The sequence below is a fragment of the Populus alba genome, chromosome 1 (assembly GCF_005239225.2).
Source record: "Populus alba chromosome 1, ASM523922v2, whole genome shotgun sequence".
Lineage (NCBI taxonomy): Eukaryota > Viridiplantae > Streptophyta > Magnoliopsida > Malpighiales > Salicaceae > Populus > Populus alba.
In genome coordinates, this window is record NC_133284.1 from 49,572,253 (window position 1) to 49,599,924 (window position 27,672).

General features: G+C 35.6%; 3 protein-coding genes across 7 annotated transcripts; 1 reads left to right on the plus strand and 2 right to left on the minus strand.

The window, feature by feature from the left end:
- Positions 1 to 1,132: 1,132 nt before the first annotated feature.
- On the plus strand, positions 1,133 to 5,796 carry LOC118036667 (endoplasmic reticulum oxidoreductin-1). Of its 2 annotated transcripts, XM_035042446.2 has the most exons (9): positions 1,135 to 1,516; positions 1,609 to 1,740; positions 2,566 to 2,824; positions 3,327 to 3,437; positions 3,891 to 4,009; positions 4,350 to 4,454; positions 4,544 to 4,746; positions 5,012 to 5,135; positions 5,307 to 5,796. In XM_035042446.2, the coding sequence occupies exons 1-9, from the start codon at positions 1,313 to 1,315 to the stop codon at positions 5,496 to 5,498; spliced, it is 1,449 nt and encodes a 482-aa protein (XP_034898337.1). In that variant the 5' UTR covers positions 1,135 to 1,312; the 3' UTR covers positions 5,499 to 5,796. The 2 variants fall into 2 exon arrangements, with proteins under 2 accessions (XP_034898338.1, XP_034898337.1); XM_035042447.2 differs by lacking the exon at positions 4,350 to 4,454 and having other exon boundaries at positions 1,133 to 1,516.
- A 391-nt stretch (positions 5,797 to 6,187) lies between these two features.
- On the minus strand, positions 6,188 to 12,834 carry LOC118036666 (kinesin-like protein KIN-14Q). 4 transcript variants are annotated; one of them, XM_073406614.1, is made up of 19 exons: positions 12,627 to 12,650; positions 12,431 to 12,543; positions 12,261 to 12,335; positions 12,091 to 12,177; positions 11,381 to 11,976; positions 11,122 to 11,290; positions 10,954 to 11,021; positions 10,641 to 10,854; positions 10,483 to 10,559; positions 10,303 to 10,402; positions 10,116 to 10,214; positions 9,853 to 10,029; positions 9,477 to 9,762; positions 8,785 to 8,946; positions 8,485 to 8,700; positions 8,354 to 8,391; positions 8,086 to 8,249; positions 7,829 to 7,954; positions 6,188 to 7,694 (listed from the first exon to the last, which is right to left on the minus strand). In XM_073406614.1, the coding sequence occupies exons 3-19, from the start codon at positions 12,295 to 12,297 to the stop codon at positions 6,837 to 6,839; spliced, it is 3,474 nt and encodes a 1,157-aa protein (XP_073262715.1). In that variant the 5' UTR covers positions 12,298 to 12,335; positions 12,431 to 12,543; positions 12,627 to 12,650; the 3' UTR covers positions 6,188 to 6,836. The 4 variants fall into 4 exon arrangements, with proteins under 4 accessions (XP_073262715.1, XP_034898335.1, XP_034898334.1 ...); XM_035042445.2 differs by having other exon boundaries at positions 6,189 to 7,694; positions 12,431 to 12,521; positions 12,627 to 12,834; XM_035042444.2 differs by having other exon boundaries at positions 12,091 to 12,174; positions 12,431 to 12,834.
- A 1,195-nt stretch (positions 12,835 to 14,029) lies between these two features.
- LOC118036661 (translation initiation factor IF-2, chloroplastic) lies at positions 14,030 to 22,472 on the minus strand. The gene is made up of 12 exons (XM_035042421.2): positions 20,564 to 22,472; positions 20,402 to 20,434; positions 20,001 to 20,114; positions 19,649 to 19,798; positions 19,407 to 19,505; positions 19,266 to 19,328; positions 18,512 to 18,667; positions 18,331 to 18,396; positions 17,578 to 17,814; positions 16,377 to 16,652; positions 15,467 to 15,655; positions 14,030 to 14,542 (listed from the first exon to the last, which is right to left on the minus strand). The coding sequence occupies exons 1-12, from the start codon at positions 22,121 to 22,123 to the stop codon at positions 14,387 to 14,389; spliced, it is 3,099 nt and encodes a 1,032-aa protein (XP_034898312.1). The 5' UTR covers positions 22,124 to 22,472; the 3' UTR covers positions 14,030 to 14,386.
- Positions 22,473 to 27,672: the final 5,200 nt, after the last annotated feature.

Here is a 27,672-nt window from a genome sequence, read left to right on the forward strand (position 1 = left end):
GATCCCACGGTAATTCATGTTTGAAACGCAAGAGAAAGAAAAACAGCTCTTTGTTGCTTCTTGCGCAGAGGAATCACACGAACAATGTAGCCATGCTTCATTGTTCGCGTGAATAGTGAAGCATGAAGACATTCTCCACTGTTCACTGAACAATGTAGCCATACTCCACTGTTCTAGCCGGATCGGGTCCGGTTCAAAGCTAAAAATATATGGAACCGAGTTCGACCCAGTAAAATAAAAAAAATTATTTTTATTTTTAATTGTGTTTTATTAAAAAAACTAGTGTTTAACATTATTCAATAACACTACATAAATTAGACGGAGATCGCTTGATGACGTAGCATTTACAGAATTTGATTGCAATCTCAATTTTATTGCTGATTATATTTTACCTGATGTTGTTGCACGTTTAAGAAATCAAAAAAACTGTAGTCCTTGTTGGATCTATTTCATACATAATGAAATTGTAGATAGTTTAATGGAATAATAAAAAATATTTTATATAAAGTATTATTTATTTCATGATGTAATAGTAATAGTTAAATCTACAATATTTAAATTAAAAACCAACAATATTAATATATATATTTTTTAAAATTATTTTATAATTTCAATTTCAAAAGCATTCTTAATCAAACATATTAAATTATTTTTTGTTCAACCTCAATTTCAATCACAGTTTTAATCAAACATACAAATACCAAATCAACCTCAACAAAAAATATTTTATATAAAATAATTTTTTCAAATCACAATCATAAAAGCTACAATAATACCAAACAGACTAGTATTGCGTCGGTTTTCCTATCGTATACAGATAGAATTGGATCTGGGCTAGTGAATTAGCGATGAGGCCCAACACAATGGACCTTAGCCATGCAGCCCATATTCCCAAAGCCTAACCCACCTATTCTCTTGATAATTTAGTCAACCAAAACTCGATCTCCTATTGGTCACTGCACGTCATTTTCTCCTATTCAAAAACAGAGTCAACGCTATTGAACTTTCCATAACTCATTCAAACCGACACGCTCTCTCTCAAAAATCCACTCTTCATATTGCCACCTGTATTTAAACCGATTGGGGCGTGTATTACACGTCTCCCATTGAAAATACGTTTTGTACTTTTTTTGACGAAATTAGTTATTTAATTCTTGCACACCGTTTAGAAGAAAACAAAGAAAACGCGCGGATTCTGTCTGTGTGCTGCTGAATTTGATTCACTGTTTTTTTCATTTAAATTCTAAAGAAAAAACATCTGGGTTTGCAGGCTTTAATCGAAACAGGATCTGGGTTTGTCTTAAATTTCGAAATGGTGAAGTTCACAAAGAGCTTGAAGCCTAAACAAGAAAACAAGAAAGAGAAAAGGAAATGGAGTTCATGGTGGTTGATTGGGGCGTCACTGGCAGTTGTATTAGCAGTGATTGCAGCTGGCACCGTGTCTCCGATGACTGCTTCAAAGATTGGTTCTTTGATTAGTAGCAATTACAAGTCATGTCAATGTTCTTCTGCTCAGGTACATTTTCATTGTTTCTAGTTTTGTCTGCTGATTTTGTTTGTGATTTGGTAATCATTTGGTGTTCTTTTTTGTGGGTTTTGTGTGTGTAGGATTCAGGGAAGTATAAGGGGATGATTGAGGATTGTTGTTGTGATTATGAGAGTGTAGATAGTGTTAATGGAGAGGTGTTGCATCCTTTGCTTCAAGAGCTTGTTACAACACCGTTTTTTCGGTATTTTAAGGTAAGGGTTTTCTGTTGTGTTATTTGGGGTTATGTGCTTTTAGTTTTATTGTGAGATATTTTGGTATAGCTGCCCATAGAAAAGAAATGATAAAGATTATGGCTTTTGCTGTAATTTTAATCAGAATCGAGTTAATGATTTCTTAGATGTGATGGTTAAATATCAATGCAACTGGAAATTAGTCTGTTTGGATACTGGTGATAGCCTGTCTTTGATTTTGGGAGAACATTTTTCCTGCTCCAATTTCTGTTTTGATGGAAACAATAGGTTTAGGCATAGACAGCTATCTACTTACGGATGGACTATGTGTGACACATTGTTCACCGAATTGGCACCTTTATTGTGCTGAATTATTCAATATGATCTGCCACTATCAATTCAATAGCGGTCACTTTTAGTTTTATTGTAAATGTTAAAAGGAGTCTTAGACCAAGGACCAGATACAAAATCACTTTTTTGTATTATTTCTGTTGGGAATTTCTTTGCATCTGGCTTCCATTTTCTTCTGTCAACTTTGGAACAATCCACCTGATCTGCGTAAATTTCAATTTTGACCGAGGCATTATCTAGCAACTGCATGTATAATGGTGCTGTTTCTGTATTATTTTCTTTTGATGCGACTCTTTTCTGGGAGCCATTTTGATAGTGGGGAAGACATATGTTAAGGTTGATGATAGTATTTGTGTCTGGAAGTAATATTCAATTAAATATAAACATCCACTTGTTCCATTTCTCACTGTATTGTGGATGTGTGCCCCTGTAATAGCTGATATAATTCTTTTATATATTCCTTTTCTGACATGAGATGCGTTTTACATATGGGAGGCTAAATTGTGGTGTGACTGCCCTTTCTGGCCGGATGATGGTATGTGCCGCTTGCGTGATTGCAGTGTCTGTGAATGCCCAGAAAATGAATTCCCTGAACCTTTTAAGAAGCCATTCCGCCGTGGTCTTTCAGCAGATGATCTGATGTGTCAAGAGGGAAAGCCACAGGCTGCTGTTGATCGCACATTAGACAGTAGAGCTTTTAGAGGATGGATAGAGACAGATAATCCATGGACAAATGATGATGAGACGGATAATGGTAACTGCTGACTTTTTGGTGAATGCAGACTGAATAATTATCTTGGTTTTGAATCTTAAAGATGATGTAGTTCCGGTTTGTTTGTGCAGTGCACCGTACAAAAAGCAATAAATGGTGCACTGCACAAACAAACAGTCCCATGGTATCTAGTTTTCTAGTGTATGGAAGGGGATCTAGTATTTAGAAATTATAAACAAAAAGCAACAAATTGTGCACCACACAAACAAACTGTCCTATAGTATCTAGTTTTCTATTGTATGGAAGGGGATCTAGTATTTACAAATTATAAATTACAAGATAATTTCTTAGGCATCATTTCTGATCAACAAGACCATGAATACAGTTAGCTTCTGTCTAGTAAAAACTTGGTGAGGCCACCATTGGTTATTGAACTGCTATGTTTCCCAGTGGAATTTATTTACACGTGTTATCTCTCCTTTTATGAAGATGTTATTTCTTATAGGAACATTGCAGAGACTGACTATTGAATTATCATGTGTAGGTGAGCTGACATATGTGAATCTTCTACTGAATCCGGAGCGCTACACTGGTTATGCTGGTTCATCAGCTAGAAGAATATGGGATGCTGTTTACTCAGAGAATTGCCCAAAATGTGAGTCTATCTTTTTATGTCTTTGTGGATGCATTTACTGCTGGGAATCCCATGGGGTGCAGAATGATCAATATGATAAAATGTCTTAAAAACTAGGAGATATTTTAGTGAGTTAGTCAATTCATTAGACTAGGAGATAATTCATTAGTCAACATGCATGGTTCGAATTGAATTTTGTGCTTTTGAATTCATAAAGTTGGTTGAAGATATTTTAGTGAATTAGACAATTCATTAAACTCTTACTCGAGGTGAAGGGTAGAGAAAAGTACTATATTCATCACTTTCTCATAGATATTCTCTTGTCTTCTGTTTCCCTCATATATGAAAGTCACTATGCATTTCCTGTGATAGGTGGTGAACATCTACACTTGTCCATGTTTGTATAAAAATTCCAATTCTGAATTTTGGTTTCTTTTCATTACTGATTAAATGACACCATTTATGTTCTTGCAGATGCATCTGGAGAGATTTGCCAGGAGAAAAAAGTATTATACAAATTAATATCTGGTCTCCACTCTTCCATTTCAATCCATATTGCTGCTGATTATCTTCTTGATGAGAGCACCAATAAGGTTTGATTTCTGTCTCATCCTACTCAACATTTTTTATCTTGCCTTAATTTCTGTTTTGAATGTTCTCAACATAGTAACTGACTACACATACTGCATATTTCTTTCACCCTACATGTCTTTTACGTTCTTGAAGGTTCTTTCTGATGGAACCTTTTACCTTGTACAGTCATCTAAGAGTTAACTAAAAAGAGCATCATTTCCTAAGTTCTGTTATGCAGTTGAGAATATCTAGATAAGTAATTTATGAAACTTTTTAATAATCATGAAATGAACTCAATGAAAACCAATCCATCTATAATCAATTTTGTTGGATACTGACGCAGATTTTGTACATTTTCAGTGGGGTCAGAACCTGGAATTGATGTATGATCGTGTTCTAAGATATCCTGATCGTGTCAGAAACTTGTACTTCACATTCCTCTTTGTTTTGCGCGCCATGACTAAAGTGAGCACTGTAATATGTGCCTGGTTAATAATTTAAGACATATTGATATTGGAGTTTGTTGGGTGCATTTTACTCAAAATTTGTTGCAGGCAGCAGATTACCTGGAGCAGGCTGAGTATGACACCGGTAACAATATAGAGGACCTAAAGACACAATCTTTAGTGAGGCAGGTACTTTACAACCCCAAACTCCAAGCTGCTTGTCCTCTTCCATTTGATGAAGCTAAGTTGTGGCAAGGCCAAAGTGGACCTGAACTGAAGCAGCAAATTCAAAAGCAATTCAGAAATATTAGGTTCTCTCTCCGAGACTCAACTAATGGTTTATCTTGGAATAGAAAGCTCCTCTTATATATAGAAATCGATTTTCTTTATGCATTTTCTTAAGTTTCTGTTATTAAATTCTAGCTATGTTTATTTTTATAACAGTGAAATGTGATTCTGAAATATATAAAAATCTCTCCTAAATTTCTTGATTTTTTCCCTCTAGCTAGTTTATGATACTACTTTTTCTAGTTTGCTTCTTGTGCTTAACTAATTTATTATATACACATATTGCAGTGCATTGATGGACTGTGTTGGCTGTGAGAAGTGTCGACTTTGGGGAAAACTTCAGGTTCTTGGCCTTGGTACTGCATTGAAGATACTCTTTTCTGTTGATGGTCAAAATCAACCAAGCGAATCTGTGAGTTTTAGCATGTTCTGGATTTCATTTGTTTTACATACCAATAAAATCTCCAAATTTATCACTGTCTTGCAACCTGATAATTCTAATAGGGACCGCTCACTGAATGGGATTGATAAATCCAAATGTTACCACTGTCTAATATATATGCTTGAATTGCTGTCTATGCAGCCGCAACTTCAACGAAATGAAGTGATTGCGCTGGTGAATTTGCTCAATCGGCTCTCAGAATCTGTCAAATTTGTACGTGAACAGGGTCCTTCAATCGAGAAGATCATGGAAAGACAGATATCAGATTCTTCTGAACCCAAGCATGGTAGTAAATGGCAGAGAGCAGGGGAGTCACTGTTTCAGCTGTGGTAATTCATTGGTTATCCTTCTACATTGTTTAAGGTTCATGGTAACAATGCCTGAAGCTGATAAACCCATGCTGTAACAATTTTGAAGACACAATTACAGTTATACATCCCCACATCGTTTAAAAGTACTAGGTCAGGATTTTGCAGAAGCACGGTTTTCCTGAGGAGTACAAGTCCATACACATGTAGGCATAAAAGAGTCTGGAGTAAACATGGTTTTTTAACATTTCAAATGTGGTGTCAAAGACGCCTGATGTACTTATTTATACATTTACCTGATTGGGCCTGTGGTTATTTTTCTCCCTCATTTTAAACAAAGAAAAGAAGCTCTCCCCCCCCCCTTCTCACTCCCCCTCCCCCCTCGAAGAAAAAAAGGAGTGCTATCCTAATCTGCTTAATTAGTTTCCTCTTGAATTTACCTGATGAATGCAGACACCATTTCCTGTGATCCAAAAACATGCTGCAGAGTGTTCCTTCAATTTCAATTTCGCATGGATAGGTTGCAATTACTTCCCCTCCAGCACCAACATTTGCATCGATGAATAATAATTCTTCCACTAGAAAGTTTAACCCTCTGAACTGAATGGACCAACAGATGTGAAGTCACCCCTCTGCCTAGGCTTGGCTAAACGGGAAAGAGCTAAATTGAACAGACATTGAACTATCGGTAAAAGCACACTATTAGTCTCTAAACTAAATTAGAGTTTGGACAGAAACTTAATTTTCATTGATGGTGGGTGGATTAAATTCGATCAAACAATGAGAACAAAAACTGATGACTTAATTTTTAGTGCAGAGACTAATAGTACTTTGACCAAATAGTTCAGGAGGTCGTGCACAATTTAGCCGCTAAATTCTATAAACAATCAAGAATGACTGTTACATCCCCATCAAAATCTAGTTTACCCTAAATATCTTCATCTTGAAGGGGCGATGGCATGTTCCTCGAGGAGAGTCCATATTTGTGGGTCCATCAGTCAGAGCGGACCGAACTATCTTCTCTATTTCTTCTTCAGGGCTGTCTCAAGTCTCAAGTACTCTTATGCTTTTCTTCTTCCTTGTCCTAACACATGGCAATACCATAAATCTTTCTTTACAGCAACATGCTGTGAGAACTAAATTCTCATGAAAACTGGAGCTGCAAGGAGCACATTTCACTGACAAACTTTATATATATATATATATATATATATATAAATCTCACAACATTGACAGTTACAAGAATCAAACAGATGATTAGCATTATAAATAATACACACCATAATCCTTTCTCTCCCTTCTATCATACAAGAAGGAAGGAAGCAGATTTAATGTCAGTTAATATCAGTTAGACATGTATAGATTAGATTGGAGTTCTTGCCACTGTTCCACTATTCCACCTCCTTTCCTTTTCTCCTAGCATCTGCTTCTGGTGAGTTTCCCTCATTCCTGCTCTTCTGCCATTCCCTAGCAATACTCTATGTGCCATCCTGCCTCGACTTCCAATAGAGACTCTAACTTTCTCCATCCCCACATTTATACCGCCTCTCCTCGTATGTTGCTGCATTGGGGACTTCATGTTAGCTTTCTTTTGAAGGCTTCGTTTCAACATGGTGTTTAGTCTCTTGGAGCCATTTCTGATTCCTTTAGGGCTGTCGCAATGTGTCTGCTTGTGCAAACAGTTTGTTTCAGTCCCTTCTGAATCTTGTTTCATATCCACTTGGCATAATAGAAATGAACTTGGTATACTTGGGAGTTGAACTAAACTCGGTATGCTTGGGAGTGGAATCATTGAGTTACGCCTTGGAGCTGGGGCTGCTAGGACCTGTCCTGCTGTTGTGCAAATCGAGGCTCTGCCAGTCCTCTTTGGCAATCGTGGTTGGTTAGCCATGTCAGGGTTGTTTTCTTTTTCAGTAGAATCAATCAACTTGACAATCCCATCTGTGGAGGGAAGGGGGATGGTGGATTTGTTGCTGGTGCTCCCCGCAAGTGGCTGAGTGGGATTTATCTGTTGTTTGTTCAATGCACCGTTTGCAGGTTCATTGTAATTCTTGTTACTCCCTAATATTCGATTTGGAAGTGGTGGCCTAGGTGGTGCAATGATATGTTCTTCTTGCTGCTGTTTCATTTGCTGTTGCTGTTGCTGCTCAGCAATCTTTGTGTCCACGTGCTGACGTGCCAGCTTCCTTTCAACTAGTAGCTGTGCCTCCAGCTCCTTAACCTGCAAAATTTGACAAAAAAAAAAAAAAAACAGAATAGTAAGTTACCTATTTTCCCGACATAATGAAAAGAAAACAATTTGGTGAACTGTTTTATAAATGAAGTTGCAATGGTTTCTGACAACCTATATATTACCTTATCTTGCAACATCATATATTTAAGGTCCTTTTCTTTTGTCTTCAAATCCAAACCATTGATCGTATCCTCCATCTTCTTTATTTGAACATCTTTGCTTTTCAAATCTTGCTTTGATTTCTCAGCCTTAACAGATACGAGAACCCATGAACATATAGGAAGTAGGAACAGTCAGTACTGAATCAATAGAAAGATGATAACCATAGATTGAGGTTAAATAAAGATCAGGGCATTTGAAGTATAAGTTATCAACATACCATCTGTTTGAATCTCAGAAGTTCAGCATTGTCCAACTGTCTCTTTGCAGGACCCAGCTCTATCCCTCTAACTCTGCTAGCAAAATTCAGCGAGCATAGAGTTTCACCAAGGTCATTCTCATTGGGACTGATCTGTACAAACATGAATGTCTTCGAATCTCCTCCTAAGAAATACAGATCCATTTATCAATTTACTCATTATACATGCATAACACCAAGTAAATCAACCTAAATTTGAATTTACTGCATGGTTCAGGTAGAAAAGTACCCAGGGAATCTTGAAGCAGGTGGGTGAGCTTGGAATTCCTGCACAGCAGGAAAAACATGTTATAAACATTTAAACTGAAGGTATGCAGATAGAAAAGTAACAAATCAAAGATTAGCTAATAATTTAATAACCTGAATGGGATGTGAGGGCTTTTAGTTGCAAGAGCAGATATGACATCACCAAGTGCAGATAAGGATTTATTGATATTTTGAGTTTCCCTGAGCCGCTCTCCTTGCACTTCTGTTTTTGATATCCTCTCACTTCCTGCTAGGTCAACCAACCATAACTTGTTCTTTGTGCATTCCCCGTTCAATAAATTCTCTCCCTTTACCATAACACAATGTATACTGGATAAAGAGAGCACAGTTTCAAACATATTACGTAAATATCCAATATAGATATGACCTCAAATGGAGGATAGAGCCACGTACCAGTGGGATCGGCTGCTGTGCTCATTGGCATTGGTAGAGCCAATTGCTCTTGCATTACTACCAGTTTGCAGAACTTCCCAAACCTCACTCATGTTGTGTACACGTGCTTCAACCAGCCCTGGGACATGATGTAGTCCTTCACCAGTTTGCCTTATTTCCAGCCTGCATTCATTATATTTATTAATTAGTTGAAGAAGCCAAGACTCCAATGCTTCAGTGAAACTGACACAAAGATGATAACACTGAGGATATAGACAAGTTGTTTGTTGATGAAATATCTCAATAATAATAATCTCAGGTAAACAATGAATTTTTTTATTATTATACTAAACACAACTTATTCTGAAAATTTCATATTAAACTATTTTTTGGTATTGCATTGATTCATGGTTTGGAAGTATATAACAGTTAAAGATGAAGAAATATCCATTGAAATCATTGAAAGGAATTGAGTTTGTTTAAATCGTGTTGAAACTGCCAATCAAGTTTACAACAAATTTTACAAGAAAAGGGCAACAAGGAAATTGAACGCTCATAAGGCTAAAACCTTCTATACGAATATTGATATTATCAACTAAACAAGAGTAATATCATAATGTAACTGTGGTCTTGAAAAGAACCATTCACCAAGTAAACAAATTTTAGAAATCATAAAAAGAGAGTGGATAGAAATGACAAGGAATTCAGGATACCTCTTTGCAGCCACACCTGGCTGAGAGTCCGAGACCAGTAAATCTCGTATTTGCTCGTTATAAACTTCCAGAACACTTACAGATACATCGTATCGAAACAGCTTCTCTCGCTCCTTAATCATACGAAAAACTTGTTCAAGTGTCCTAAAATTTACTCCACGATCTTCTTCGGTACCCTCCATTGTAAAAGTTTTTCCAGTCCCGGTTTGTCCATATGCAAAAACACAGACATTGTACCCATCCAAAATTGAGCTAGCAAATGAAGCAGTGTCTTCAAAAACATCAGCTAAACAAGCAAGCATAAAAGCAACTGTTATTATTGAAAGGAACATAGTGGATTATCCAAATTAAACTCCTTTATACAAGGTGAGATTACCTTGGTTTGCTTGGGGACCAAAAACAGCATCAAACTTGAACGTCTTTCTTGGAAGCCCATTGGACATAACTGTGAGCTCACCATCTTTAGCAGATTCAAAATCAATAGTCACTAAAGCTCCTGCTGCTACTTCTTCAGGTTTTAGAGGTCGACATCGGCAAAACACTCGTATGTTTCCTGCAAGGAAGATTCATTTTTCAGTAAACTGTCTTTAAATTCCGAACCTATAGAACTTATGATAGATTAAGCAAAAATAAATTTACCTTTCAACTCGAGAACCTTATTGTACAGTTCCTTTCTTTCCTTGACTCCTTCAACAAATTTAATCTTAATATCCTCATGCAATTCTACTTGCTGCTTCACTGTCATAACAAAACAAGTGAATTAAAAGTGCAGAAGAGAGATAGCTAAGTTTGACAAGGACAAGGCATCATCAGCACGTTGACCTACTTGTGGACACAATAGTAAACCTCATCTCTTCCATATCTGCAACACAATTCTTGTATGCCAGTGCCTCCTCTGATAACTTGATGTGCTCCATTTTCATAAGCTGTAAATGGAAAACTTTTTAAATAATGTATCATATTACCAGATATTCCATCAGAGAGATGTCAAAACTCATAACAATACCTTCAGTTTTCTTGTCAAGTCTCTCAATGATGTGAACCACCTGCTCTTCTCTTTCACTTGTCCCTCAATGGCAAAGGCTGTACACAACCAACCATCAGTAAAATCAATATTTATGGATGGTTAATGTGATAACTGTAGACAGAATTATATTTCCATACCCAAGGACCCAACATGCATTGACTTGCGCATGAGGTCATTCTGGAGCTCCTGTAAAGACTTCAAAGCATCTTGGCATTCCCTGCTCTTAAGTCGGTTTTCCCTCTTAAGTTCGTCCATTGTCCTCCTCATTTCTGTTAATTCCCTTCTCTGACATTCATAATCTCTCAGTAGCTTCTCATAATCCCCTTCCACCTCAAGGTGACCATTATCCTCCTGTTTAACCATATTTTTAAAGGCAAAAAATCTAATGTTTTCACACTTTATATTTATCCCAAGACTAAATTAGAATCTTAGAGGATTAAGTGATATTACTTTCGGTGATTCGCATTCTGCTACTTGGGACATTCCCATAGGTTTTAGTAATTGAGCTTCTCCAGTATCTGAAATTAAAAATTTTAGAAAACATGACTAAAACTCTATCTTGAAACATGAACAACAAACAAAAAGATTGGAAACGAAAAGATAGAAAACTGAACTTACTAGCAGAAGGATCTTTTGTAACAGAAATCCCACATACAATTGGTTTTCCCATCACCCCTTCAAATCTAATCAATAAGCCCTCATCACCCTCAACGAAAGCTTTAAGGTCAGATACAACCAGAGGTTTATTTGCACCTACTTGTGCATATATGTCTAGGAATGAGACAACCTACAAAAACAACCAATGAAACATAGTAAGGTGTGATGGCATTAGCAACCTCCATAAACTCCTGTTTGTTTTGGTTTCATGACTCCTCACCTTCTTCTCATGTATAAAAACATCAAATACTCTTAGCCCAGGAGGCCCTTCGGTGAATACAATTTCTGCAAGGTGCAGACTAACGTCATAAGTCCCAGGCTCCAGTCCTCGGAAACAATACGAGAAGTTACCATAACGAGCTGTTTGGTAAAGAGAAAGACCCCCTTCCTGTCCATCCCCAATAGTAGCATCAGTCCTTACAGTATCACCACCTGCAAAACAATCATCTTCAACAAACTCTACACCACCCAAAAACACAGCCCCACCAGTGCATCCTGCATTGATGCTTACATCAGGAACGAAAACCTTCACCAATTTCTCTTCTTTCTCTGTCTGTGGAAGGAGCTCAAATGAAGATTCAGGAGACAATTCTTTGTTGAATGTTTGAACTACTGGAGAGAACTTTACACCTGGAGTCTTATTGGAGTCTTTGATACCAGACCCATCAATACCATTCTCTAAAGAAACCTCAATTGAACATTTGTTTTTATCCATGAAATCAGGAGAATCTCCATATCCAGTTCTTGATATATCAGGTGAAGCAGCACAAATAACCAGATCAGGAGATGTTAAAGAAAACCCTATCACGGACCTACCTGAAAAGAGGACACAAAATTCAATCAAATTCTTGAATCTTGAAACCCCGATACATAAAGTTCAATCTTCACAACCAATTCTTGATCAAAACTTTAAAAAGAGACATCTTTTACCCTCAATTGTATCATTCTCAACTGGATGCATGAGTTTTTGCGTAGAAATTGATTCTAAGCTTTGCGTTTCTTGCCAATACATATCTACTACAACAAGAAAGGAAAATTTTTCACATTTAGTGATAAAAATGATTATACAATAAAGAAGAAAATAATAATTGGTACATTACCTTCATTTGAATTAGAAAAAGAAATTGAATCTACCATGGTCAAAGATTGAAACTTTGATGAAACGGGTTGAGTAACTAAACAATAAAAAAGAGAGAGAAACCAATTAAAGAGCCTAAAGGTTTATTAACAGAAACAAAACTGGGAACTAGAGTGAGTGAAGTGATTTTACATTGCGAGTAAGAAAGAGAGCTGCTGTTTTGTTGTTGTTGCTGCCAAGAAACATCAGCAAGGAGAAGTGGGTCTTGCCATTGATTAAGTTGCTGTTGTTCATACGAAGTATCACTATCTTCCATGATTAATTAATTAATTAATGAAAAATATTTCAGAAGGAATAAAGCACTGTTTTGACGAGAAAAAGAAGATACCTTTTGAACTGAACAATCCTTTTCTCTTTATTTGAGAAGAAGAAGAAGAAGAAAGGAAGAATGTTTTGATTTTGTTAATGAAAGGTAAAACATTGATTCATCATGGGATGGATTGATTGATTTTTGTCATCTGGCCGGGTTATGGAAAATATTGACCGTTAGTTTTTTTGAATTTTGAAACTTGTCAGCCGGGCGTAGACTGCTTGAGTTGAGCATACTCATTTAAAACTTTAGGGGTTTGAGAATGCGGATTGTGCTTCTAATAATTTTTTTTATTTTAAAATTATTTTAATGTATTGATATTAAAAATAAATTTAATTTTTTTTTAAAATATAATATTTTAATATATTTTTAAATAATAAACATTTTTTAAAAAAATAACTTTTATCATACTATAAATCAATCACTTAGTCAACAACAATATATAATATATTTTATTTAAATTCATAACTTTTCTTTTCAATGTAATTAAATTAAAAACTAATATTAAAAAAAATATATAATGATCAATGTGTATAATTATTAGTGTGAATAATAAACCTATTATTAGATACTCTCTTAAATTTATTTTGAAAGAAAACATAGATAAAAATTCTAAGTTAAGATATTTTTATTATTTTTGTTGGATCATAAATTTTATTTTTTTTATTCTTGTATTTGTTTTTTTTTTCTTTAAGATAAATAAGAAAATAATTAATAATATATCACTAATTAAAGCATTATAAAATAGAGTGAGATATAAAAAAGAGAGAATTAAAAAAAAAAACTCTTTTTCAAAAATATATATATTTTTTAATTTTCTCTCTTTTATTTAATCTATACCATGTTATAATTATTGATAATTAAGCATATGCTTTGTATTTAGGGTATAAAACATCAATTTTATGGTTTTTTTTTTTTTTTTGAATTTAACCTTATTTTTAATAAGATTATCAAATACATGCTTAAAATGAATAAAAGTAATGAAATTACACATATAGTTAATTTATAAAACTAAAATTTAACAATCTCTTTTCATTTAAATTATCAATAACTAAGATTTATGATTTTTTGTTCATCGAGATTACGAAAACGTTAGCAGAGCATGTAACATCACCAACTCAAAGAGAGTCTAAAATCTAAACACCCTTTTCCTTCATGGGATAACATTAGAATGGAATTTCTAAAAAAAAAAGTAGAAAATATAATAAGAAAAACTTTGCCTCGACGTACTTTCAGAGTGCTTGGCAATGCATTTATTTCACCTGAGCATCAAGAACTTCTTGTTCCCAATCCCACTCCCCCCAATTTCCTACTGGCACTTTCAAACATGTTCTGCTGGTCAATGGATGTTCAATGTCAGAAAACCATGTATCAGCACGTAGGCTGTCCGAGAGAGAATGTATGAGACTATGCATGCCAGGTTCTGAGCACCTTCAAAAAGAATTTAATTTCTTTCAGAAATGTTACATTGTTTTGGAACATTGAATCTTGAGGAACTGCTATGATTTCTCCTTTACAGAAAGTAACTGAAATCTGGTATCAGTTACAGTATATACAACAAAATAGCAGACAACAATGGACAAAATCACTAAAAGCTCCGATCTGATCCTCTGTGCCTGTTCTTGAAATAAATTGTATCTGCAGGGCAACTGATCTGTACTCCATGAACTGAGCAATGTTAGAAAACACATTCGATAGTGCTACCATTATTCAACCTGTGTTGCTTTGGGTTCCAATCATGAGAACCAGATATATCAGCTTTAAAACTCCATGCCACACTATAAGCCTACTTCTTCCATTGCAGCTGCCATGGAAGCTGATGCCTCTTCAAGGGTTCGCTTCTTCTCTACTGTGTTGAAGGCCTCAATAATATCACCTTCCTCCCAGTCATCGTAATCTTCTGCCCCAATACCACACTCTAGTCCAGCATTTACCTGTCAGGAAAAGATATCATTTGTACAAGGTTAGATAAACAGCAGATGGAAAACGTGGAGGGGCCCCAAAAGATCCTCAAGCCCAGTGCACCAGAGAATTGCAGAATAATAGAATGTTACTGATTGATATTAAAAGAGAAAAGCACATTAGAAATGGACCTATTATACCAGGCATCGAGTTAGAAAAATATAGTACAACCACCAGGGAAGGTATTTTATAATCTTATACAGGAGAAGAGCATTCACTGATAACAAGAAAAGGCAGAGTACTTCGAATAAAAAAGGTAAATGCAGATGTAGTGAAGAGGCTGCATTTCTCACACATAGACTCCACACGTTGACCCAAGAAAGCAAGGCATAAAAGTTAAAGAATTGATCTTATCAAATATAATAGAAATTGGATGATCCAGTCAAATCATTCAAACCCAACAACTACAGCAACTTGAAATTCTTAGTACTTCAGAGAAAAAGAAGTCTCCCATATTGCAATAGAGCTACTTCTTGAATAACGCAGGCATATCACCTAAAAGAGACCAAGTTTTGAAATCACATTATGTTTGTTTTCTAACCTTCAACAACACCCCCCATGAATAGCTGAGTTATTAAGGACATCCAATCAATAGATAAAACATTCCTCTATATACAAAATTAGAAATTCTAAAAAAGAAAGAGGAAAATAAAGCAGTTACAGATATTTGACAGAACTCAATAAAGGTCAGTATAAGTCGAGTCCCTAAACAAGGATTGCTTATATAGATGTACTATACTGCATAATGCTCCACTGAAATGCAGGTCTTTGGAGAGGGTGATAGATGCACCGAGATCAACTAAATGTTTTAGTTTGTTGATATTGTAATACTGAAAGTAAGCTGTAAATTTGACCCACTGTAACAAAGCAAAGTTATACAGGCATCAAAAGCATACCTCCTTCACTATTTCCTTAACACGTCTCAACGAATCGAGGACACCAACATGGACTGTTTTTCGATTTCTGACAACCCTGATGCCACAGCCCTTTACTACTTTGCCTTCTGTCACCATGCATCCAGCAACACGACCACTGCCGCTGCTAAATACTGCCCGGACTACTGTTGAGCCAATTGGTTCTTGTTCCTATTAGTATGGAAGCAGCAAAACAGTAAATATACAGCAATGGATATTTCAAAGCATTAAATCAAAAGCAGCACAAGCTCATACACCAAGAATATTCCTGACTTAAATAAACATGGGCTGTAATGAAAGTATTTTTAAGGGCAGTCTGTTAAAGAAAGGCAGGAAAGCAGAACAAATATAAACATTGTCCTAACTGGAAACAATGAACTAAATAGCTGCTCCCATCCCCCAACCCTCAACCCTAGGCCCCAGCAAAGGCCAAATAACAATTTGACATATCAGATATTAGTGTCCTGCCTTGGATATATATGCTTCATGGACACTTGATATGCTGGAGAAGAAATTCATGTCAAAATGCTGAACAGTAGTGGTACGAGCATGAAACATCAGCATGCCTGTACTATGATATGCTGAACAAGCATGCATGGAAAGAAAGAAGAATCACAGTTTAATTTTTCTAGACGATATCAGAGGCACTTTACGAAGTTTGTTCCCACTTTAAAAAACAAAACGCACTTAAGGCATTCACATTAAACATCAAAAAACAATTAATGTATAGCCACCACCCCACCCCTACCTAAAAATGGTGAACATTTACCATGCATATCTCCAATCATGCAAAATGTAATAAAACAGGTTATACACAAAATCTAACCTAAATAATTTCTGCAATCTACACAAATTATAATAAAAAGAAACAAAGTGATGAATTAGAATTGACCTCAACAAGTTCCAGAAGTCCTTCCATAGCATTTCTCACTTCATCAATTAGTTCATAGATAACTCTATACAGCCGAATCTCGACACCTTTTTTTTCTGCATAACTTTTTACAGGACCAGGAGCTTTGACATTGAATCCTAAAATAATGGCTTCACTCGCAACAGCAAGATCAACATCACTGTTGCTTACATCTCCTGTTGCTTGCAAGAGGAACTTCAAAGTCACATTATCTCGAGGGAGTACTTGTAAGGCTTGCCTGACAGCTTCCATAGATCCCTATTTAAAAAAAAGGGAAATTAATTTTACTTGTACTTAGTATGAAGTATAAACCATACTAGTGATCATGTAATAAATCTTGTCAAATCCTTGGTGCAACAGAACAAATATTTTGCTCAAGGTATGAATGTGCATGCATGAACAATTGAGTTTGGTCATCCCCATGAAACTATCAAGCCACAAATTGCATTGCTATTATTGAAAAATTGATTTCCAAAAGCATTTCTTAGCATGAGTTAAAAGGGTCTTCAGTAAACATTTTTCAATATCTGATTTTTTCATTCAGATTATTTTTCTGTAAAAGTTAGTGATTGACACAAAACATCAAAGTCCAACTAAAAGAAAACTTATTTTATCTTTAAATTTCATAATTAAAAATAAAAGTTCATTTATAAGTTACTCATAATGTTGAGCAAAATTCTGCTTCAAAAAAGAAGTCAGGACACCTTTACTTGTAATTTTAACTTTAACATGGATCAAAGGGACATGCAGAGAGAAACTTGAAGTAGTTTTTTTAATAGCATTGTAGACATACATATTTGTTCAACTTAAAGCATTTTACCGAAGTAGCTTGTCAAAAGCAACTCTTGTGTTATGAATCAAATTCATACATAATACAAACCAAATGGCTTCTTGGAGCATCTTTCACTTTTCAATTATATTATTATTATAAATTCAAGTGTCTAGGTAACTATCTGTTCAGCAATCTATTCATGAAATGCATTTTGAGATTTTAGTGCCTAGATCTGAAAAACATTCCCATGCATTGTATCGGTATAAGCTAGTACACATATAAAAGTCAATTAATATAGCAAATTTGCAAACACAACTTGATTTCAACAGAACTGACAATATGATGAAGAAGCAAACATCATGAAAATTGTTCTTATCTGGGAACAGTAAAATGAATAGCAAATGCACAAACCTGAAGATCGACTTTCATTATTATATTCAGCTGGTGCAAGTCTAATCCAGATAGCTTTCCTGCTGAAACAGCTGAGGCTAAGGAAGAAAGGGTCACCTTCCCATCCCCAGCCTTAGCAGATATACGTTCATTCCACAATAATTCTGCACGTGTCTCTGCCTTTTCACGTGCAATATCAAGGGAGGCAACAACCTCAAATTCATCACCAGCAATTGGTACATTACTCAAACCAATAACCTGTAGAGAAAAGTGTAACATATTTGAAAGGTTTCAAATGAAAACTCATATGAATTAGTCATTTGAGAACCATATGACAGGGATCCATGAACATATAACATAAAATAAAAAGAAAAGAAAATGGAGGTTGGTTTGTTGTTATAATAACCCAGCAGACATGTACAACCTTCTAAAATCATTGTCACACTTTTTTTTTTCAAAATTAGAAGCATGTTGGGGATTGAGCTTGATACTCATAATTCTAATTATTTCAAGTATCAAAATACTGGGGGCTGCCTGTATTTATGGAAGTTTAAATTTTCATGCTTATCATAATTGTTGGTTTGGTTTATGTGTGGTGAAAAGGGAACATTAGAGTGGTGTTAGATCTTGAATATTCTGACAATAATGATGAAAACAAGAAAAAAGAAACACAGCTACATTCTTTTCTATGAAAAAGCCACCATACAAAAAAAAGTAACATATATAATACAACAAGGAAACAAAAATAAGCATGGAAAGAGAATAACAACAAACCTGTACAGGTATAGACGGTCCCACTTGATCAACCCGTTTTCCACCACCTTCAAATAAAGCCCGAACCTGAAAATAGCATAACAAAGAAGTCCTCCAAGCTGAGTGAAATCACACTAAGCAGCAACTTTTTTCTTAAAGAAAGTTCAGAGTTATCTTAAAGTTCAGACTCCAACTAACCAACCTTTCCAAAGGCTTCTCCACAAACCACTACATCTCCTCTTTTCAACGTGCCTTTCTGTACAATAAAAGTAGCTATTGGTCCTTTAGATTTATCAAGGCCCGCCTCAATAACTGTACCCTTTGCATTTCTATCTGGATTAGCCTTCAATTCTTGTAACTGAAACAATCATGCATGAAGTCAGAAAACATAAATAGCATAACGTAAATGTATGCTACATTCCAATTGTTCCAAGGAATCGTTGATGGCTTCAGGTTTATGAATTGCAATGTATTTCTAGATATTTTGGCAGATATCTTATAGAGATTTGGGAGAGTGCATGCATGATTTTGTATATATACACCTTTAACTGTCCTGTATGTGCTCAATAAATCCATACACCATATTCAAGTTTCATGATGATCCAGTATGGGAAACTTCAAAGGACAATTACAAGATATCACACTTACTGAGGAACAGAAGTTAATCTTTTCATTACAAATACTGCAACTACTACTAACACACATTCTTAGCAATTAATAAGATAGATTAAATACAAGCAACTAATGAAATAGATAATGCAAGCCACTCAACTAAATCAATTAGATACTGCAAGATAATACTAATAGATATTACTAGCAGAGAGAGAGAGAGAGAGAGGTTCATGAATCCAATTTTGATGACATAAATGGCCAGTAGACAACGAATATTTCATTTCACAACAAAAAGACAAAAAAATGAAACCAACTAATTGGCACATGAATAAATTTGAACTGACCTCTGCAACAAGCATAACAGTTTCCAACAAATCATCTATATTTTCCCCCTTGAGAGCACTGATCTGTTAAAAGGAGGCACAAGTATATAAGCGTCTGGAAAAGGATAAAGATAAAAGAAAGGTGCAATAAATATAAAATACCTGAACCATTGGGACGTCACCACCCCAGTCCTCCGGCATGAGGCCAATTGAAGAAAGCTCTTGCATAACTCTTTCTGGATTAGCTCCATCTTTATCTATCTGGTAGAATTGAAGAAAAAACAGAATCAGAAATTCCTTTAGCCACCACCAACCAAACCAAAGGCATTTTCAAATGCAGCTGGGCAAGTGTTTCTTATTTCATTACTTTCCAATAACAAGAAAACCCACTTTTGTCGACATACCTTATTTATCGCAATCACAATGGGTACTCCAGCTGCTTTGGCATGAGCTATGGCCTCATTTGTCTGGGGACGAATCCCATCATCAGCAGCCACCACAATAATAGCAATGTCAGTCACCCTTGCTCCACGGGCTCTCATTGCTCCAAATGCCTGCAGCAGTAGATAATATAGAAATCATCCAAATGCAGTCAAGTGTGCTCAGTTCACAGTTAAGTTTATAAATTCATATCAGAAAAACATTAGCTGCTTAAACGAAAATTAAAGCACATCAGATATGATCTGCAAAGCATTTAACTATTTGACAAAGAGCAACTGACATACATTAACAGCAATAATCGGATAATCTGCTTACCTCATGCCCAGGAGTATCAAGGAAAACACATGGTTGCAACTTGCCATCCACAGGTACCATAACTTTATATGCTCCGATTCCTTGTGTAATCCCACCAGCTTCTGAGGCAGCCACCTGCAAATATCCATCTGTCAGGCTACAGTTAAATTCTGTGCATGTCAACTTAGAACAGTCTACATGTAGCTTCAGAAACCAACTAGTCCCAAATCCATTTCAAGTTTACAAGCTGGACATTCTCTATCTTCCTCCAATCATAAGTACACCAAAAAAAAAAAAAAACTTTATTGTGATGGGAGGGGGGAACAACATGGAAAGAGTGCCGTGAAAACTTAAATCCAATTCTGTCTGTGGTGTTTACAACAATAAAAGAGGAGCATCAAGATTAAGAAGTTTCAGCATACCTTGCTTTTACGAATATGATCCAACAGGGTTGTCTGTCAAGAGGAGAACACCAGATACATTAGAAAAATCTTTGAAAAATACCACCATTTTCTTAACATTCAAATCATAATCAAGAATGAGACAGAAGATAATGAAGAAACATAGAGAATCTTGCTACTTGCCTTTCCATGATCTACATGACCCATTATAGTAAGCACAGGAGGCCTCTCTTGTAGTTTGTCCAGATCATCTTCATCAAGAATCTCGTTCTTTTTTGCCATTTCTTCAAATCTAACTGGATCAGCATCTATGACTTCCACCTCATACTCCTTACATATCATCTTTACCATCTCTTTGTCCAAAGTTTGCACCCCATCAGGCTTAATCCCCTTTGAGAACAGAAGCCCAAGAATTTCGCCTTCACCCATGGTCAAGTTGTAGGCTAGCTCTTCGAATGACATGCCTTTTTCCCCAACCTCCAAAATCTCTACTTTGACGGGAGCTGCCTCTCTGGCAGCCTGGATCTTAGCCGCCTTCCTACTGGCTTTGGTCCATTTCCTCCCTTTTCTCGCAGTAGCTGCACCGGGAATAGAAACATTGAGCTCCTCATCAGGAATCTCAACATCATTGTCCACCATCCGCCTTCTTGGTGTTCCAGGTGAAGCACCTTTCTTTCGGTCTTTGTACTTCCCAGAAGCAGGGCCCTTTCCTGGTTTAGTAGGAGCTAAAACAGCCCGTGCAATTAAAGGATCGACAACCGGTTTCTTGCGAGCAAATTTGTCAATCAAAATTGGCTGTCCTTTACTTGGTGCAGCAACTGAGCCTGTTTCATCTTTTATTGGTGACTTTGGAGCAGCCCCCACATCCTTCAAAACAACAGGTTTCTTAATGACAGGTGAAGGAGCTGCGGATGGCTTGGCCTGTAACTTTGGTTGAGGTCTTAGAGGTGGCTGAGGAGGTTTCAGTGGAACACGTGATTGAGATTCTAGCTTTGTCCCTTCTACTGTTTTAGGTTCCTCCTTGGTAAACTTGCTACTAGCCTTCGGAACTTCCTTGACAATCCTCTGCACTGAAGACACCGTGTCTCCTTTCCGCCACACACTTCTCAAAGTTTTAGCTTTACGAGTAGCAGCCGTGGAATTAACATTTCTCGAATCAGTATATGAATTAGATGGTGTCATTTTATTTACATTCCCATTCTCTTTCCTAATACTTCCAGCACTCACACCCACTTGGCTTTGTTTTGAAGTTTCAAGCTTTCCAGCCTTCTCCAAGACCTCATCAAGTGACTCGATCACCTTATTCCTCTCTTCTTCCTCATCAGAATCCCCACTACTCCTTGAAGAACCCCACCCAACAGAATTCATACTCAAAAGGTTTTCATCCTTGGAACCAGCCGGTGATTTTAACACGGGCTTTGGACTAGGTTTAAGTACAACCTCACTATCACCATCATTACCATCACCATTACTTCCTCCACTGATTGTACTACTACTAGAATCAAGTGATACAGCATTGCCTTGCTCAGCAATGAAATCAGTGGCAGTAACTGAATATTTACACACACAATGCCAACTTTTAGCCCTCCTAAGACTCCTTTTTGATAAAGAAACTCTCTTCACAACTGAATACGAAGAAGATTCAACACAACTAGAAGTAGCTGTAGACCCACTCAAGCTTCCTAAACTAACAAGGGAAGCCAAAGATGGCATACTACCTACTAAAACCACCATGGACCCCATTCACAAAACCCAACAAGAAACCTAAAAACACCCTTTATAATTCCATATCGGGTAAATTGAGTAAATTAGACAAAGAGTTTCAAGATTTCTATTAAAGTTGAAATCTTTAATTAACAACAAAGTGCAGAAGTAGTGCTTACCTTAATGAGAAAATGGGATGGGAAGATAGGGAATTTGAAGGGGTGAAAAGGGTTTTGTATTGTGTGTGGAAAGAGAGAAAATGAGTGAGAAAGTGAAAGAGAAAGGGTTTGTAGAAGGAGAGGATATTATGTTTTTGGTGGTGGTGTGGTACAAAGCTACAAAATTGGCACTTGTGTGGTTGCTTCTCTGCCTGTCAAAATTTCCTTTCTGATAATGATAAGGCTGTTTAAAGGTTTCCATGTTTTTTTTTCTTGTTTTTATTATTTTTCCAATTTTTTTTCTTTCAGATTTTAATTTTGATTATTTACTATTTTCTTTGCCCCAAAAAAAAAAAGACTTAAATTTAAGATAATTTTTTTAAGAATAAAGATTTTTAATATAAGGGTATAGCCAGCTTTAAATAATTTTTTTTTTTTTTTACATGGACCCCTTTTTTAGCATCCTAAAACTTGTTTGCTATGAGGAAATGGATTTTTTTTTTTTTTTTTATGAGCAGAGGATTTAAATATGCTTGATATTGATGGTTTGTTTTCCTTTAATATTTGAGGGCAGGAATTTCTGGTTCTTTGATATTTTGAGGAATGGATGTAGAGAATAATTCTAGTAATTAAAATCTTGAGTTGTGAAGCAGAAAAGGCCGTGTCATAGAAGGAAAGTGATGACTACAAAAGCCCACAGATATTCAGTGTCGAGGCAGAGATGGAATCTTATATATATATAAAGATAATTTTGAAATTTCATTATAAATGGACAAAGCATACTTATCAGCCTCGGATTTATTCAGATTTTTATGTTTTTAAAAAATAAAATTTTTAGTTTTTTAATTTTTTTCAAATTAATTTTTTTATATTTTCATATCGTGTTAAACATTAATGTTAAAAAATAAAAAATATTATTTTAATATACTTTCAAGTAAAATATATTTTAAAAAGTAACAACTACAATAATATTAAATAAGGTCATTAAGTCAACTTATAAAATGATATTGCTTTGTTTATCTAAAATAAAATGATTATTTTAATAAAAAAAAATTAAAATAACATAATATATATATAAATTAACACAGTTGTTTTTGCTAAGCTCGGAAAAAAAAAACCAATTTATATTAGTCAACTTATAAGTTGATTTTTTTAAAACTAAAAATAGTCGAGTTTTACTTAAATTTTTGTGGGGTCAATTTAGATTTTATTATATTAATATTTAAATCGGTTCAAAATTAAACTCGTCAAATTATGAATTAAAATTAATTAGGTTTAGATGATCATTAATTTCAGTGATTCGTAGAATTAGTTAAAAGTATGCATAAATCGGCTCAGACACCTCTCAATAAATAAATAAATAAAATCTTACCTGATTGATTCATTAGACCATGACATAAACAATATCACTGGAATTCCATTGGATTAGTTATGGCTTCTCGAAGCAGCTTTCTTCTGCACAAGCCATACTGAACAGATTCATGAAAGGACTCAAAACTTTGGTTCAATGGTTTCCCAAAAACCAGTTTTTATATATCTGGGATGATATTATAATGTGCTTCTAATTTAGGTGGGTTGGATACTTGTAACAGTAGTAGTCTATTTGGGCCACTAATTTGTACAGATTTTGCTTCATATATGGGCTTGGACCTATCACTAATTGAAATCCAGTTGGTATATAATCCATTACTGACTATATTTATTTATTTATTATAAATACGAGAAGTGTATTTGAGAGTGTTGTAGAGATTATTTTTTAAAAATGTTTTTCATTTCAAAATATATTAAAATAATATTTTTTTTATTTTTTTAAAAAATTATTTTTGATATTAGCACATCAAAATGATTTAAAAACATTAAAAACTTTATTAATTTGAAGTAAAGAAAAAAAATATAAAAATTCAATTTTTTTTTTAAATGCTTCTGAAAACGTAATATCAAACACCACTGAGATCTTATGGGAAGGATGGCTCTACTGCCAGTTGAGCTATATGTTTATTAAATTTTTTTATATATATAATAATTAAGAAAATTAAAATCATTTAAATTTGAAAATTATATTAGCTTGTTGCTCACTTTTTGTTTAATCATTTATTGCTCATGCCTCTTAGAGAGTAGTGTTTTGTAACTATATCGAGAAAAAAAAAAAACATATTGAAAATAATAAACAAACATTGAGCAAAACACAAAATAATTTTATCTCCATCTCTATCTCTTCTATTATGTAGTAATAACTTGGGTTTGAGCAAACAATTTCTGTCTGTACAAATTTCTGAGTTTGAATTCAAGCCAATTAGTCTCATGGAAGGCTTTTATATATATATAAATTACTTACAAATCTCATATAATTAATTTCTTCACACCAACTTCTACAAACCAATAAAGATACAAAGGATTTATATTTCTTATAAATTTTAAAGTGCATAGATTCAAAAAACATGGTCTCTTGGGAATTACAGCAGGGTAGTGAAGTGCTCATAACAGTGGAAAAATGTAAATTAATAAAGAAGAGATTGAATTCAATGCAACAAAATAATGTTATTGACATTGTATCACATATTTATACAAGGAGATTGCTATGTTATAAGTTGTTTACAATAGGAAGGATAAAACTCTGCAGATCTTTTATTCTAAGTAGGAAACACAATTATAATAGGAAAGCTAATATCTACGTATCTCATATTCTAAGTAGGAGACTCTAATCTCCTAACACCCCCCCTCAAGTTGGAGAGTGGATATCATGTACTCCTAACTTGCGAATCATAGGCACAAAGATTTCTTTTCCGAGGGGCTTGGTCAGGACATTTGCTAGCTAATGTGTAGAATCCACATGTCTTGTAGTTACAGATCGATATTGAATTTTATCTTTAATGAATACAAATCCATCTCAATGTCTAGTTCTCTCGTGAAAAACCGAATTGGCTACAATGTGTAAGGCAACCTTATTATCATAATACAATAAAGCTAATTCTTGGTGCGAAATCCCCAAATCCCTCAATAGGTGGTGGAGCCATGTCAATTCACAATAAGCTTCTGTCATTGCATGGTATTCTGCTTCAGCTGAGGAGAGTGAGACTGTTTTTTGTTGCTTTGATCTCCAAGATATCAATGACAATAAAAGAAAAACATATAACCCGTTGTGGATCTCCTGGTGAGCAGGCATCCTGTCTAATTTGAGTCACAATAAGCCCTCAACCTAAAGTCACTATTTGAAGAGAAGAATAATCCTTGGTCGAGTGTCTTTTTTAGATACCGAACGACCCGAAGAGCCGTCTCTATATGAAATTTTCGGGGTTGTTGCATAAATCTACTTAGTACATGTACTACATAAGTTATGTCTAGCCTCGAAATAGTCAAGTAAATTAATCTGCCAATAAGTCTTCTGTACCGGTTCGGTTCTTTGAGCAAGGTGCCTTTGTCTGATAATTTCAACCCTCGTTCCATAGGAGTATTAATTGGGGCAGGACCTAGCAAGCCTGCATTAGCAATGATTTCTAGTGCATACTTGCGTTGGGAAATAAAAATCCCATTCTTGGAAGCCGAAACCTCAATTCCAAGAAAATATTTCAAAATGCCAAGGTTTTTTAGATGAAAATGATTATGCAGAAACTGTTTAGTTGCAGCAATTCTAACAAGATCATTCCTATTGATTAGAATATCATCAATATATATCAAAAGAGCAGTAAAGGACTCACCCCATTTGCTGGTGAACAGGGAATAATCAGCACGAGATTGTACATAGCCAGTAGAGCAAATAGCTTCTGAAAATTTTGCAAACCATTGGTGAGATGTTTGTTTCAGCCTACATAATGACTTATGAAGGCGAAAAACAAGATGGTTCTCCCCATGTCGTCAAAGCCCTGGCGGTAGGGACATGTATAATTCTTCAGCTAAGTCGTTGTGGAGGAAAGCATTATGAACGTCCATTTGGTGGAGAGACTAGCCACAAGATGCGGCCAAGGCAAATAAGCAGCAGATAAAGATGATCTTAGCAATGGGAGAGAAGGTATCGTGAAAGTCCACACCTTCCAGTTGTGTGAAGCCCTTGATGACTAAGCGTGCTTTGTATTGCTTAATAGAAGCATCAAAGCGGTGTTTAATTTTATATACCCATCTATAACCAATTGGTGTCTTGCCAGTCGAAAGTGGTGTGAGAGACTAAGTACCATTTTCCTGAAGAGCCTACAATTTAGTATGCATGGCTTCTTGCCATTCAGGGTAAGCAACAACTTTGAAATAGGATTGGGGTTCTGTGACATTATGGAGCCAAGCAATAAAAGATTGATGTGCAGGGGTATAACGGTGATAGGAAACAAAATTAGCTAGTGGATAGCGTATACCTTTAGTCGGATCTGGTAGTAAGGAGGCCGATTGGTAAGAGTAAATGTTGGAGCAGAAGTAATCATGGAGCTTAGCTGGTGGGCTAGTATGTCGACTGGAGTGACAAAGCAGAGTAGCGTCAGGGGTGGGTTTGAGAGGCTGATTGGATAGGGAAGGGTGGGGGTGTAGGGGAGGCTGATCAGGTGGTAGGGAATGAGGAGTAGAGACGGAGAGTGGGGACGGGTCTTGATGATCGGTTGGGTTTGTAAATGGCACAAATAGGGTGAAAGGTTTAGGGTGGCGTGTGTATTTATAGAGAGTGGAAAGAGGTTGGGTAGATGGTGGATCTAGGGCAGGTGAGGGTGAGGAGGGAAGTGGTGAATCAGTGGGACACAGGGGATAAAGGTGAAGGTAAAGGGGAAACTGGAGTTAGTATAGGATGGGATGTGGATGGAGGTAAGATGGATGAACCAAAATCAAAGGAATTGGTGTCATGGGATATAAGGGGAATAGGATCAGAAGGTGTGTGTGGAAGAGAGAAGATGGATTTGGGTTGGATAAAAGCATATGGAAAAATATTTTCATGAAATTGTGCATCGCGACAAGTGAAAATTTTTTTTGTTGACAAATCGAATAATTTATATGCCTTTTGACCAATGGGATATCCAATAAAAACTGAGGGTATGTAACGATTGTCAAATTTATGAGAAGGATGGACGTTGGTAGCATAGGCTAAACAACCAAAACGTTAATATAGGAAAAAAAGGGTGGTTTTGAGTAGAGAAGTTCGAAAGGAGTTTTGAAAGAAAGGGTGGAAGAAGGGGGCCAATTGATGATGTCTACTGCAGTAAGTGCACATTCTCCCCAAAATTGGACGGGAAGGTGAGCCTAAAATTTTAAAGCTCTGGCTACCTTTAAGATGTGAAGATGTTTGTGTTCCACAACACCATTTTGTTGGGGCGTGTAAATTCAAGAATGTTGAAAAGATGATGCTGATGTCTTGAAAAAAGGAACAGAGCAAGAGAAATTCACCACCATTGTTACTTCGAAAAATCTTAATGTGAGAGTCAAATTGAGTATAAACGTAGATAAAAAAACGTTTTAAGAGTG

Bases quoted from the DNA above. Each gene is read 5' to 3' on its own strand.
- LOC118036666 (XM_035042443.2), bottom strand. From the start codon at position 12,554: ATGGAAGATAGTGATACTTCGTATGAACAACAGCAACTTAATCAATGG. The intron at 11,977-12,090 runs GTAAAAGATGTC...TCCTCTTTTCAG, and splicing joins TGAGAATGATACAATTGAGG to GTAGGTCCGTGATAGGGTTT. The intron at 11,022-11,121 runs GTAAGTTCAGTT...TTTTAATTTCAG, and splicing joins TACAAAAGATCCTTCTGCTA to ATACTGGAGAAGCTCAATTA.
- LOC118036661 (XM_035042421.2), bottom strand. From the start codon at position 22,123: ATGGGGTCCATGGTGGTTTTAGTAGGTAGTATGCCATCTTTGGCTTCC. The intron at 18,668-19,265 runs GTCAGTTCAAAT...TGATTGTTTCAG, and splicing joins CTGTTATGCTTGTTGCAGAG to TTACAAGAATTGAAGGCTAA. The intron at 14,543-15,466 runs GTATGCTTTTGA...TTTTCCTGACAG, and splicing joins TTAAGGAAATAGTGAAGGAG to GTAAATGCTGGACTAGAGTG.
- LOC118036667 (XM_035042446.2), top strand. From the start codon at position 1,313: ATGGTGAAGTTCACAAAGAGCTTGAAGCCTAAACAAGAAAACAAGAAA. The intron at 1,741-2,565 runs GTAAGGGTTTTC...TACATATGGGAG, and splicing joins CGTTTTTTCGGTATTTTAAG to GCTAAATTGTGGTGTGACTG. The intron at 4,747-5,011 runs GTTCTCTCTCCG...CACATATTGCAG, and splicing joins AAGCAATTCAGAAATATTAG to TGCATTGATGGACTGTGTTG.